General features: G+C 39.6%; 1 protein-coding gene across 1 annotated transcript; it reads right to left on the minus strand.

Moving 5' to 3' along the window:
* Nucleotides 1-3,597: 3,597 nt before the first annotated feature.
* Nucleotides 3,598-5,265, minus strand: LOC135220211 (cuticle protein 19-like). Its single transcript, XM_064257490.1, has 3 exons — nt 5,181-5,265; nt 4,535-4,606; nt 3,598-4,026 (listed from the first exon to the last, which is right to left on the minus strand). Exons 1-3 carry the CDS (start codon nt 5,190-5,192, stop codon nt 3,787-3,789), a joined length of 324 nt encoding a protein of 107 aa, XP_064113560.1. The 5' UTR covers nt 5,193-5,265; the 3' UTR covers nt 3,598-3,786.
* Between the last annotated feature and the right edge of the window lie 9,767 nt (nt 5,266-15,032).

Here is a 15,032-nt window from a genome sequence, read left to right on the forward strand (position 1 = left end):
TCCATTATTATTAAGATTGTTGTTAGTATTATTATTATTATTATTATTATTATTATTATTATTATTATTATTATTTGTTTTCCAAATTTTATTATAATACTATAATGGGCGTAATGTCTGTCTGTCTGTCTGTCTGTCTGTCATTCAATCAAGGCCAAACGGCTGGTCAGATGGGCATGAAACTTGGCGGGGTTATGGTGGGGACCCCTAAGATGGTTTGTAATGGGGTTTCATCCAACCTACCCCCCTCCTTTGTAGGGGGTGGGGGTGAGAAGGGATTCCCTGAAACGGAGCTGTTTCTGGCCGTGAAACGAGGCGGTTATTCCCGTAGACTTAGTTACTTTACGATTTTTCATACATAATTTCTGTACAACTTCCCCAGAGAAAGTCGCGAATATTTCAGCTTGGACACAATAGAAGATGAAAATTATCATCAATGTCCATAAGATTTGAATAACTTAAATCTATCGGGACTGCCAGTGCACAAAATAACGTTGAAGAAGTACTGCTCGGTAATGTAGCATCGGAATTTCGATCCTGCCAATGGACATTGCAACGGAATGAGGTACACCGTTATGGAGCTAAACTCCCACGTCATTGAAGCAGTGATAGCAACGGGGCCTCACACCGGCAAACGTCTGTTCATCCCCCGGATTCCTCTGATGCCTTCGGACGACCAGTTTCCGTTCCAGTTATGACGAAGGCAGTTTCCCATCAACCTGGCCTTCTTATTCACTGCAAACAAGTCGCAGCCAGACTTTGGATCGTGTTGGTGTGTTTCTGCCGTCACCCATGTTCACGCATGGCCAACTGTATGTGGAGATGAGCAGAGCAACTGACTCTGCCAACTTGAAATTAAGTTGTGGACAAACTGATAATATTGTGTACAAAGAGGTTCTGTAGTAGGTATGTATAAAAATCGCCCTTATTTTAATATTGCTGAACAAATAGTACATATAAATTTTTCACTTCTGCACCCGTATTTTATCACCCATCGCAGATGGGTAAGTTTGCTAGTTTATATAATAGATTTTTTAATTTTTCCCTTTTTCTTATATTTCTCATCAATGCTATTTTTATTTGAATCTTCAATATTATTATTTTGTCGTTGTATTTCATGCTTGTGGTGGGGGCATGTGCCTAGGTGGCCGGACCCCGCTAGTGGACTCGTCATGGGATTTCTTTGTTAAGAAAAAATGGGATTTTCACTACCTGAAGGGAGAAAATAAAGTGATGTTTTTGTATCCTCAGACAAATTCCTTTCATTTTGTAATTAATCTCAGTAAGAGGAATGAAGAAGGCTCTCTCCTCACGTTATATTTTAGGATGAGGTTGCTTGCTCAGTCCCAGCTCCACCCTGGCAGTGAACCAGTGAGAGAGAGAGAGAGAGAGAGAGAGAGAGAGAGAGAGAGAGAGAGCTTACTCAGAATCTAACGTGTGGTATCATTGCGTCCAAAAGCTCTGAGACTCAAACTTAAGTCCTCTTGAATGAGAGGTGAGTATCCCAATCACTAGAACCCGAAACCCATTTATATATACACTAAAAGTAATTACCAATATTGTTTTAAACTCTCCGTGTCATGACATTCCGTAACGTCCTTATCCATTGGAGACATTGTAACTGTTAAAAGTAATGCGTGATTTTCCGAACGAACGTAAAACCACCTTTCAACCTAGGAAAGAAACCAATAATTCTCTAATGAACCAAAAACGTCTTTACCGCGAATATAAACACGCTCGAAATATACAATGTGACACCGCGGCAAAATAGTTTCATAATTTTTTATTTCCTTCCCTTTTGTAATTAGGTTAAAGTATTCAGATCTTTAGTGTTATGTGATGGAACATATTTGCGCCCCCCAAAAAAAAGAATATCGAGCGCATCCTACAACTTACATGCGTCCATTAGCCGGATAAGATCAGTTCAATAAAAACCACGCATTAGTCAGTTGAGGGATTTGAAATCTTATTCATTTTTTCATTTATAACCTCAGTGGGATTATATCTAAATGAGAGATGATTACTGGAAAATAAATCCGCAAGACTTACAGCCACTCAGTACAATGTGTCATAAGCACAGACCGAGATCTTATCGCACACACATCATAAACATTTTAATTACAAGTCAAAAATTGATTTATATCTATAACCAGCAAGTAATAAAGATTCGTTCCCCACTTAAATCAAAGATGTTGACTTGTTTTCTACCCATTTGAGATATGTATGTGCAAAGCTGCCGACGTGTGACTATGACATGTTTTACCATAGTATGGTCATACCTTAACTTACACGCACTAGCCTCTCTCTCTCTCTCTCTCTCTCTCTCTCTCTCTCTCTCTCTCTCTCTCTCTCTCTCTGTTTGTTTTCTTATCCAAAGATATGTTGAACTCATGATGGATGTCATCAGGATTATTTAGAGCGAAAAAGGCTATGGCCCGAGATGAGATTCTGGGATTCTCAGATGAAACCTGGTCAAGATCTCTTCTGATTTGAAGAAAGAGGGGAAATGCACCATGACCTTAAATTCGTTGCACAATATAAGAGGCAATAAGTCAGCCAACAGAGCTGAATTAGAATTGTGTAACTCAATTTATCCATTTATTTTACAGAAAACCGCGACAATGAACACCTTATTTTGGGGGGCGGGGGACGGCTTCTATATACTCGTAATGATATGTTTTTGATCTTTATATTTTCTCAGTTGATTCAAATAAGCCATTTAAAGATCCTTTATCGTGTTCTTGTTACATAATTTTCAAACGTTGATTCTTTATAAGTAAGCAATTCTCCAGGGTGATACTTTTTTCCTCTGTACCATAGCTTCATTATGCAGATCAAGCATTCGTAAAAGACAGAAAGATTTAGCAAAATTGTTGAAATGACCTTAACTATCATTAACTTTATTTTACTTGGTTTAGCAACCTAACATATTTCTTCTCATAGGGACCTTTGGATAAGTTTTCCAGGTTTCTGGCAAACTCTAAATTTCCAATATTTCTTGTGATAAAATATTCTTCCTGCATAGAATAATGTAAGCAATCTATTACAGAACATATAGTAGTCTTAATGAGAAAGAAAAAAAATCTTGTTGACTTCATTGAGATAAAGTCAACATGGACTAGCTACAAATGTTGCTTTCAAAATATTTGGCTAAAAATGTGTATAGAATTTTTTAGACATTTTCTGCCGTATATCCATAGAATTAATTGCACATACGTACGAGGATTTTAATTCCACGTTTATACTTAAAGCACTGAATTGAATTTTATTTCAGCAGTAGTAAGTTATGTACATTTATAAACTGAACTGTTGCAGACCATGACCACAGTATGTAACTGTACGCAAAATATAATGGGTTCTTCACCAATGAAAGGGAATACTAATGTGCATATATATTTAAAAGTATCCGTGGAAATTATTGTTTCATAACGGATTTCTGGAATAGTAAAATTAGCATTCGGTTTACGGATTTAATCGCGTGCATTATGCATTCACAGAAGTTGCTGCGTTTCCGAGTTTTTCAAAATAACGGAGTGGGTGTTATGAGGAAAATAAAAAAAATATTTCAAAAGTAAAGTAAAGGAAGAAAACAGCTAGTTATCGCAATATTTCTTTATTCTCTCGATGTTTCATTCATTTACATATATTAAATATATATACAAGCGAGCATAAATGATCAGATTCTTTCAGAGAGAGAGAGAAAGGTAAAAATCGAGAATCAATGAAGAGGTTAGGCGCTGAAGATCTGAGTCTACTTTAGACTAACCATAGTGGAGGACAGTAAGTTTAATTGTATCCCTTCTTGGGAGGCACGTCAGGGTACTTGGGCTCCCCTTCGTAGGTGACATCGGCCACATAACCCGAGCCCCCGTTGACGGTGTAAGTCACCTTCTGGGTTCTGGAATCTGGAAGGCGGATGATGTAAGAGCCCTGGATGGCGTCTCCGTCTCTGGTTTCGTCGTGGCCATAACTATTCCCGCTCTCAGCGTCGGCCACTCCGTATTTGTAGCTGTATTTTGCTGGACCCTGTAATCATAGAGCAAGGAGTAAGGAAATGGTCACAATTTTGAAGGTGATATAGTGCTTATTCACAGTGAAAATTAAATATTCATAAACTGTTATTCTGAACAGCATGTACACATGAAAATAAGTATCTGTATATCGTAAATTAATACTTTTCTAATTTATATTAAGTTTATTTCTGCAACAAACTCTAACGGCATATCGGAGACTCGTAGCCTAGAAAAACTAACAAGCCAATGATAACTACTTTGCTGTCCTTGTGGTGACCCACTAGCGCTGATATTTCATTCACAAACTATCATTGGATATTTTTTCTAGAGAGAGAATCTTTCCTCCGCTTTCTAGAACCTGTGGAATTTCCCAAACTTTTCGCTAAACTAGTTTTCGCCACTCTCCTACAGCCTTAAACCTGCTTAAAACACTAATGGACAGAATGAAAACAAAATAAAACCATAGACAATAAATTTTGCTGATGAGATAAAAAATAATAAAGTTCATCTCAAGTCCTTACCTGGGGTTCCTCAACATCAGGTTTGTATTTTTCGCAGAAGACTCCGCTGATGACAAGGACCATGAAGAAAAGCTGTAGATAAAAACCATAGACAGTTGTTAAGAAGTAATATCCCTAACAGTTCGTATCAAAATGTACCAGGCAATCAGTAAGGTTCCTCAGCTGTGAATATTAACCTTCAATATCAGCCAGTTTCGTATACGAATAATTCTTGCCTCCTGTACCTGAATTCATTTGTAAAGTTAGTCCACTTTTAATGCCAATAGCATGACCAAATATGTCTTATTACGTTCTTCACTGCAAAATAATTCTACATGGCCTTTAAAAAGAAATACAAAAATTACGTTAATCTCATATTCAAAATGTCTTAACAGAAATTATGGTTTGTTTAAAAGGCAAATTACCCAATTCAGCAAAACGTCTGAACTGTAAGTCCATTATAAATTCATTCTGTGCTTTTGGGCCAAATAACATCGTCATTATTTCCTCAGTACATACATATATCTTAATCAAAGTCATTCTAATTTCAAAGCCAAAGTAACAGACAAATATTTTATCGAGAAAATGATCGATTTCTAAAGTCAACTTATTCCTGAAGCCTGACTCGTAACAAAGTTAACGCATCCTCACTGGTAAACCAACTTACTTTCAAAGCCATGATGTTGATTTGTGCAGACGCTGAGGCTGTACTGATGCCTGTTCTCTTTGGAAGAAGACTTATATAGCAACGTTCCGTTCAGACTTCATGAGAGTGACATCACCATGCGGTTAACAGGACTAGGTCAGTTGGGCTTGGTTAATCAGCAACCGAGCTTTTACCCGCTAATGGCAATTTAGTAACTGACAGACGAAGCAGTAAACACTCACCATTACTGAACTAAATTTATTTTTCATATGCATTTACCTTTATTGCTCTTCATTATCACGGCGAAAATTGCAGTTACAAGGTAACGCAACTTTTGTGAGAAGAACAAGGTTTCTTTATGTCACTGGTGTTTTCAGAATAAACCTGATCGTACGCATCCTTACATAGAACACTCATAAATGATCTTGTACAGGCATAGTTCAATGTTAAAATAAAAGATATATGCTTATGATGCTATTTTTTCCTTGTTTTTCGTTCGTCTCACTGCATTTTTCCAAATTTTATTCTTCCATATACATACATATATGCATACATACACACACACTCACACGTGTGTGTGTGTATATAAACTAATAAGCCTTTTTCATTATTGACGATGGTTGAAGTCTACTCACCTTTGTTTCTCTTCGAAAGCATCTGTTTTGTTGATACAGTTAATAAGTTTTATGAATTTAGACGCACTGTTGGAAGAATTCAAATATTGTGTCCATTTAAATGTCTAGACCATATAGATGTTAAGGTTATGTATACTCTTTAAGGATAACATTTGGCTCATAACAGTTATGTTACCAATGACTAACTCATTATATATTACAATCAAATTCCAAAAACACAGTTATACAACCTATAGAATAAACACTTCTACCTCCTGTTCCGTATCTTAAGTTAGATCATTCTACCAATTTCAAAAACTGCTTAACAGTCATGTAAAGATATACCTCTCAGTTAACTGGTACTGTCTTACTGTAAGGCTACTGTATGTAGATAAGAAACAAGCGACCAGACATTCCCTAGTACTGTGTAATACTTACCCAGGTGCTGGAATATTGGATTTTTATTTGCTTTTATTTTCTTTTTTTCTTTTTTTTTTGAGTGATTTTATGAAACATTGAACTTTTTTGGGGGGATTGATTTGTTAAAATTTTAAGTTAGAGAATTAATCCAAAGGCCTTGGAAGATTTTGTGACATTGTCAAGAACGAATGGATTTTTGTTTGTTCAGTTTTGTGGTATGGTGACTAGTTAGATTTGTTAGACTTTCACATCTATTCAGTTTAACTGAAATCGGATTTAGTCGTTAAATCTGTTGATGTTATACTTTGTGTTTGACTTTTGTGTTTCGCTAGGTAATGATCTATCTCATCAGCAATTTCCATACAAGGAATTTTGCCAAAGTCAAAGAACGAATTCAATACATACCGGAAATTATTATTATTTTTTTTTTCTTTTGTAATAATGGTTGAGAAGCTGGTAAGAGCACTCATTAGAGGTATCATCCGTCACATAACTTCATATCTCGTGATTTTTAGAATCTTCATGATAGAGCATTCTGTGAAACTTTTGAGTTTAGTTTTATCCTAATATCTGCTGATTTTCTCCTGTGAAGATATCAAAACGAACATTTGACTTTAATCCCCTTGATAATCTTGGATACATTGCAGAAACTGCTATGATAAACAGTAACAGAGAGAGAGAGAGAGAGAGAGAGAGAGAGAGAGAGAGAGAGAGAATCTATCCTCGGAATTATTTCTTCAGCCTCCTGGAGATAAGTCTTTTGGATCATAACGTCTTCTTAAATCTTAAAGACTCCAGGATCCTGAAGCCTTCGGAATTTCCAAAAACCTCCGGACAGAAGCACACACAAAAGGCAGCCAAGGAAAATAATAAAATAATAATAATAATAATAATAATAATAAAATAATAATAATAATAATAATAATAATAATAATAATAATCAATAATAATAAAATAATATAATAATAATAATAATAATATGTGGCGCCGTGGCAGAGTGGGTTAGGTCGTCAATCGACAGGTTAAGCAACATTGGGGCTGGTCAGTCGTTGGATGGGTGACCGCTCTCCTCGGCGTTGATTCCTTGGGAAAGGATCTTTACCATAATTTCCTCAGTCTACTCAGCTGTAAATGAGTACCTATCCCTGATGGGGTAGGGTCCAGCTATGGGTTAAATAGCAAAACTCAGCAATGATGGAAAGAAATGAAGGAATAAACGACAACGACGTAAATGGAACCTCTGGCAACAGAGGAGCTTCGTCAGGCAGCCAGGTATTCAACCCAATTGAAGGGGAAGACGGTCAGGTACTTGGAGGTCGTCATCCAGCAACTGACCACCACAACGACAGTAACCAACAGCCTGAGATTGGAGCTACAGAAGCAAACCAAAGGAAGAAATGGACAAGAGAAGAAAATAAGGAAATATGGAGATGCTACATCAGAAGCAATCCGACTGAGAGAGGATATAGAAGAAGGTTGGTCAACATCTGGAATGAGAGGAATAACACCCCCCAAACAGAACAGAGGCTGGTAGACCAAGTAAGAAACATAAAGAAAAAGAACTGGCTCTCCCCAACAGAAAGAGAAGAACTGGAAAGGGAAATGTCACACGACAACAGAATTACACGAAGACGAACTGAGAGACGATGCCACAGAAGACGACAGGGATGATGAGGTATCAAACAACGACACCCGAAGAAACACCGACGAAGTAACAGAGAGGACGGAATGGGTAGAAAAGATCAGACAATGGATGGAACCAGATACAGAGAGAACAAAGATCCCCTCCATGAAAGCCTACAGCGCCAAGAAATTAAGGGAGAAAACAAGTGAGGTCAATGAAATAATGGGCATAATACACATCACCAGTATCACAGAAACAAATAACTTGGCATATGCAGGAGCAAGATTAGTAGCAGAACTGATGGGGATACGAACACCAACACCACCAGCACAACCAACCCAACAGAAACCAAAACAGCAACCTCCTTGGAAAGGCGCCTGGAAAAGCAAATCATGGTGATGAGATCTGACTTGAGTAAACTGAAAGAGATGGCAGAAAAAAGGCTAAGAAGCAAGAAAACAAGGGAGGAACTCAACGAGAAATACAAAGTACAAGAGAGGGGACTAAACAACACAATAGAAGATGTAAAACAGAGGCTTAAGGCCAAAGCACATAAGATCCAACGGTACATGAACAGGAATAAGGGATACCAACAGAACAAACTATTCGGAACTGACCAGAAAAGACTATACAGCCAACTAAGAGGGGAAGACAACCGCCAAGAAATTCCTGAAGCCGAACAACCAACCCAACAGAAACCAAAACAGCAACCTCCTTGGAAAAGGCGACTGGAAAAGCAAATCATGGTGATGAGATCTGACTTGAGTAAACTGAAAGAGATGGCAGAAAAAAGGCTAAGAAGCAAGAAAACAAGGGAGGAACTCAACGAGAAATACAAAGTACAAGAGAGGGGACTAAACAACACAATAGAAGATGTAAAACAGAGGCTTAAGGCCAAAGCACATAAGATCCAACGGTACCCCACACCCACGAATAGCAGAACAACTCCAGCATTGTATCTCAAATCACCATGCACCCAAATGGATGACCACAGGAAGGACATCCTTAGTACAAAAAGACAAGAGTAAGGGAAATATAGCCAGTAACTACAGGCCTGTCACCTGCCTACCAATAATGTGGAAGTTACTAACAGGTATCATCAGTGCAAAGGCTATACAACTACTAGAGGAGAAAACACCATCCCCACCAACAGAAAGGCTGCAGAAGGAAGTGTAGGGGCACAAAAGACCAGCTCCTGATAGACAAAATGGTAATGAAGAACAGTAGGAGAAGGAAAACCAACCTAAGCATGGCATGGATAGACTATAAGAAAGCCTTCGACATGATACGACACACATGGAAAATAGAATGCCTGAAAATATATGGGGCAGAGGAAAACACCATCAGCTTCCTTAAAAATACAATGCACAACTGGAATACAATACTTACAAGCTCTGGAATAAGACTAGCAGAGGTTAATATCAGGAGAGGGATCTTCCAGGGCGACTCACTGTCCCCACTACTCTTCGTAGTAGCCATGATTCCTATGACAAAAGTACTACAGAATATGGATGCCGGGTACCAACTCAAGAAAAGAGGCAACAGAATTAACCATCTGATGTTCATGGACGACATCAAGCTGTATGGTAAGAGCATCAAGGAAATAGATACCCTAATCCAGACTGTAAGGATTGTATCTGGGAACATCAGGATGGAGTTTGGAATAGAAAAATGCGCCTTAGTCAACATACAAAAGGGCAAAGTAACAAGAACTGAAGGGATAAAGCTACCAGATGGGAGCACCAGCAAACACATAGATGAGACTGGATACAAATACCTGGGAATAATGGAAGGAGGGGATATAAAACACCAAGAGATGAAGGACACGATCAGGAAAGAATATATGCAGAGACTCAAGGCGATACTCAAGTCAAAACTCAACGCCGGAAATATGATAAAAGCCATAAAAACATGGGCAGTGCCAGTGATCAGATACAGCGCAGGAATAGTGGAATGGATGAAGGCAGAACTCCGCAGCATAGATCAGAAAACTAGGAAACATATGACAATACACAAAGCACTACACCCAAGAGCAAATACGGACAGACTATACATATGAAAGGAAGGAGGGAGAGGACTACTAAGCATAGAGGACTGTGTCAACATCGAGAACAGAGCACTGGGGCAAGATCTGAAAACCAGTGAAGACGAGTGGCTAAAGAGTGCATGGGAAGAAGGACTAATAAAAGTAGACGAAGACCCAGAAATATACAGAGACAGGAGAATGAAAAACAGAACAGAGGACTGGCATAACAAACCAATGCACGGACAATACATGAGACAGACTAAAGAACTAGCCAGCGATGACACGTGGCAATGGCTACAGAGGGGAGAGCTAAAGAAGGAAACTGAAGGAATGATAACAGCGGCACAAGATCACGCCCTAAGAACCAGATATGTTCAAAGAACGATAGACGGAAATAACATCTCTCCCATATGTAGGAAGTGCAATACGAAAAATTAAACCATAAACCACATAGCAAGCGAATGTCCGGCACTTGCACAGAACCAGTACAAAAAGAGGCCTGATTCAGTGGCAAAAGCCCTCCACTGGAGCCTGTGCAAGAAACATCAGCTACCTTGCAGTAATAAGTGGTACGAACACCAACCTGAAGGAGTGATAGAAAACGATCAGGCAAAGATCCTCTGAGACTATGGTATCAGAACAGATAGTGTGATACGTGCAAATAGACCAGACGTGACGTTGATTGACAAAATCAAGAAGAAAGTATCACTCATTGATGTCGCAATACCATGGGACACCAGAGTTGAAGAGAAAGAGAGAGAAAAAATGGATAAGTATCAAGATCTGAAAATAGAAATAAGAAGGATCTGGGATATGCCAGTGGAAATCGTATCCATAATTATAGGAGCACTAAGCACGATCCCAAGATCCCTGAAAAGGAATCTAGAAAAACTAGAGGCTGAAGTAGCTCCAGGACTCATGCAGAAGAGTGTGATCCTAGAAATGGCGCACATAGTAAGAAAAGTGATGGACTCCTAAGGAGGCAGGATGCAACCCGGAACCCCACACTATAAATACCACCCAGTCGAATTGGAGGACTGTGATAGACAAAAAAAACCAAAACAAAAAAAAAAAAAAAAAAAAAAAAAAAAACAATAATAATATGTTTTGTTGAAAATAATGGCAGTTTTTAACAAATTATTCTTATATAGGGTCCTTTTCAATTCTTCTGCTTATTCGTTTTTCTGACTCAGTTAAGTTGTTGAGTAAAATTCCAATATTCATATTTGTCATTATTAGGATATTTGTCAAAATTAGTTCATCAAAAATAATACACGTATCCAAGAAAATACCAAAAACAAATGATAGCTATCAAGATTCCGTTGAAGTTACTGGCCTTGGTTTCTATACCCATTAAAGAGATACAAGGAAAATATATAATAAGATATTTTTCATAAAATGATTTTGACAGATATCCTAATTTTGATAAATATTTTGGAATTCTACTCAACAACCTAGCTGAATCAGAAAAAACGAATCATCAGAAGACTTGAAAAGACCCTGTACGATTAATTCGTTAAAAACTGCCATTATTTTCAACTAAACATGTGTCAAGAAGGTCTGCTTCTTGCATATACAACAACAACAATAGCAACAACAACAACAACAACAATAATAATAATAATAATAATAATAATAATAATAATAATAATAATAATAATAATAATAATAATAATAATAGCACGAGTCTTGAAATGGCAGAACAAATCCACAGTTATGTATAGGTACAAATATATTGAGAAGTACATCTCTACAGAGAGCTTTCGACAATATGTTCGATTCCTCTTGTCAGTCGGAGCGATTCCCGAAGCTCTCTGTAGATCCGCCAAAAGGACAGCGTGGCGATGGGCTCCCCACTGGGGGTCCTCTTCGCTAACTTTCATATGGGCACCGTGGAGGAACAGGTCTTCACCAGGATGCAGCAACCCGCAGATCTGGACGTTATATTGACGACATCTTTGTGGAAGTCGACGCCGAGGATGAGGTAGAAGCCCTCCGTCAAGCATTTCAGCAGTGTAATGTGCTGAATTACACAGTCAAACACAGCTCCGACGATCGGCTCCCCTTCCTTGACGTCCTTGTAAGCAAGACGGAAGACGGTCTCCGTACTTCAGTCTACACAAAGAAGACCAATTTAGGACTTTGCCTCAACGGAGACAGCGAGTGAGTGCCCCGCCAGATTCAAAAGCACCACTGTCAGGGCCTTCGTTAGGAGGGCCCTCTCCCACTGCTCTACCTGGCAGGACACTCACCAGGAACTCGACCGCGCCTCCCAAGTACTTGTGAATAACGGGTACTCAAATTAATTAATCAGCAAGGAAGTCCGCACAGCCCTGGAGAAATGGTACGGTAGTGAGAGCCTGCAGCCCCGCCCCCAGGATAATATCAAGCTGTACTTCAAAACCTTCATGAGTTCCCATTACTGTGAAGAAGAGGACTCCATTAAGAAAATTATTTCTGATAATGTATCCCCGACTGACGCCACCAAGAATATCGACTTAATTATATATTACCAGAATCGGAGGACGCGCGACCTTATTATGAAAAATAACCCCTCTCCACAGGTACGAGAACCCCTGAAGCAGACGCATGTAGTTTACCAGTATACATGCCCAGTCGGCGAATGCAGCGGCGCCTACGTAGGTATGACTACCATGCGACTGTCAAAGAGACTCTCATGTCACGCCCAAGAGGGGGCTATCAAACATCAGGAGGCCATCTCCTGGGATGTCATCATACAGAACACGAAAATCATCGGGAAGGCCCCTGATGCCCGTCGATTACGCCTGCTGGAGGCGCTCCTCATCCAGCAAATAAAACCTACACTGAATACGACGCAGGAAGAATTTCTCCTCCATACAAGTATGAGAAGACCTGCTACCATCAATGACACCACCGATCACAACAACTCCACGGAAGACAATGCCCCCAAACGAGGTACTCCTGCAGCCGATGGAAATCAAATTAGCCGTGACGTCCCACAACGTAGAGCAACGCCCATCAACGTTACAGCGCCGCTCAGGAGGTCCAGGTGGCTGCAGGATATGCTGCAACGCAACCATCGGCTCGAAGAAAGTGGCTTGAGACCTGGCTCAGGCAACCAATGAAAACCAAGACTCACCGCCACCAGCCAATAGGAGACAAGCATGGGGCAGACCCCCTGCTGTCAACCACATATATAACGAGGACGGACTCTGCCAGAGTGAGAGGAATTGCAAATGACACACCTCTGAAGATTTATGGGTACAGTGTGTACAAGCGGAACATCCATAATGAAGACCATGCATGCATAGCAGTAGCAGTAAAAAAGAATCTAGAGTACAGGCTTCTGGAAGATTTTGTGGAGGATGTACTTGCAGTGGAAGTCAGGACTAGAAGAAGACCAGTAGTAATAGGTACGACATATCTACCACCGAGAAGGAGACCCTTCCCCAGAGAGGATATAAAGAAAATTCTCCAAAGGCGACTGCCATCCTACTTGTTCGGTGACCTAAATGCATCTCATGGTCAATTGGGCTATGACAGAAATAATGCAAATGGAAACCAAGTGCATGACCTAATAAATAGGAGGATAGCCTCACACCTGGGGCCTGATTTCCCCGCCTATGTAGGCCTAAATTTAGGTAGACCGGACATCCTTCTAGCAAACAGGCAAGCCCACCTGAACTATGCACTTCAGCAAGGAGCATTAACATCCTCCGATCATCTACCAGTGATCCTGACTCTAGCTACAAAAAGCATTGTGATTCCCACTGCTCCAAGGAACTGCCCCACAAATGCGGACTGGGAAAAATTTAAAATCCAACTCGAAAGAGAAGCCCACAGAGCATATGAACAGCCAGAATTAAAGGATAAAACATATATTGATAATAAGTTGAAGGATTGGTTTGATACCATAGCAAGGGCAGTAAAGGACAATATCCCTATAAGAGGGTACAGGATACTAAAATCTCTAGAGGAAAGCGACCAACTGAAACTACTGCAGTGGCAATTTGGAAATTTAGAAAGAGCCTCAAGATCAAACGGATGGTCAAGGGAGACTTTCCACAGGGCAAGACAATTACAAACCCTAATAACTGAAGAATCCAAAGTCCTCCATGATCAGCATTGGGGAAGAATAGTCAAATCAGCTAATGATCTGTACGGACAGCCAGCAAAATTCTGGGAAAACATCAGCCGACTACTGGGGAAAGAAGGTGATTCGGCCCCATATATAACTGACAACAATAGAAAAATCTACCAAGATAATGAGAAAGAACTGGTGTTCAGAGAATACTGGCAGAACACCTTCAGAATAACTGAGGAAGAAAACAGAAACTTTGACAGAGAACAAGAAAGAGAAGTAGAAGAGGCAATACTCAGGGAAAGAGCAAACATAACACCTCACCAAAGAGTAGACACCAGTAGGTTGGACCCAGAGAATGCCATGTTGAAACCAGTAGAATTAAATGAAATAAAATCCATAATAAGAAGAGGAAAAAAGAGAAAAGCCCCTGGAAAATCAAATATAAATAAAAAACTAATGCAAAACCTACCGGATGCAATGCTTGAAATCCTTAAAGAGACAACAAATGAAACAATTAGCATGGGCTACTTCCCAGACATCTACAAAGAAGGGCTGATACGATTCCTAGGAAAACCAGGGAAGGACCCAAGACATGTGGAAAATTACCGCCCAATAACCTTGTTGGAACTTTCTGGGAAAATTGTAGAAACAATAATGAAAATGGGCAGACAAATAAGAACCAGTACGGATTCACCAAAGGTAGAGGGACTCAACTGGCCACTGCAGTGATGTATGAAAATATAGCAATTTCACAAGCGGGAGGACAAGGGTGCAATGTAGTTTCAAGGGACATTGCAAAAGGTTTTGGCAAAGTGTGGCACAATGGCTTGAAATATAAATTGATGATCACTCCCATGCCAAATCTCATAGTAAGGCTCTTGTGCAGCTTCCTGGATACCAGGAAAGCACAAATAAAGATGGGAAGAATTTCAGGTCCGGAGTTCCCAATTCTAAGTGGAATCCCCCAGGGGAGTGTGTTGGCACCTATACTTTTTAACTTCTATACTAGAGATGTCCCTGCCCCTGATGTAGGCTGTCACCAGATTATATTTGCGGATGACCACACACAAATCATAACGTACCCAAATAAAAGGAGTAAAAACATGCTAGCCCTAAAAACAGC

This window comes from Macrobrachium nipponense, chromosome 1, assembly GCF_015104395.2.
Source record: "Macrobrachium nipponense isolate FS-2020 chromosome 1, ASM1510439v2, whole genome shotgun sequence".
Taxonomy (NCBI): Eukaryota; Metazoa; Arthropoda; class Malacostraca; order Decapoda; family Palaemonidae; genus Macrobrachium; species Macrobrachium nipponense.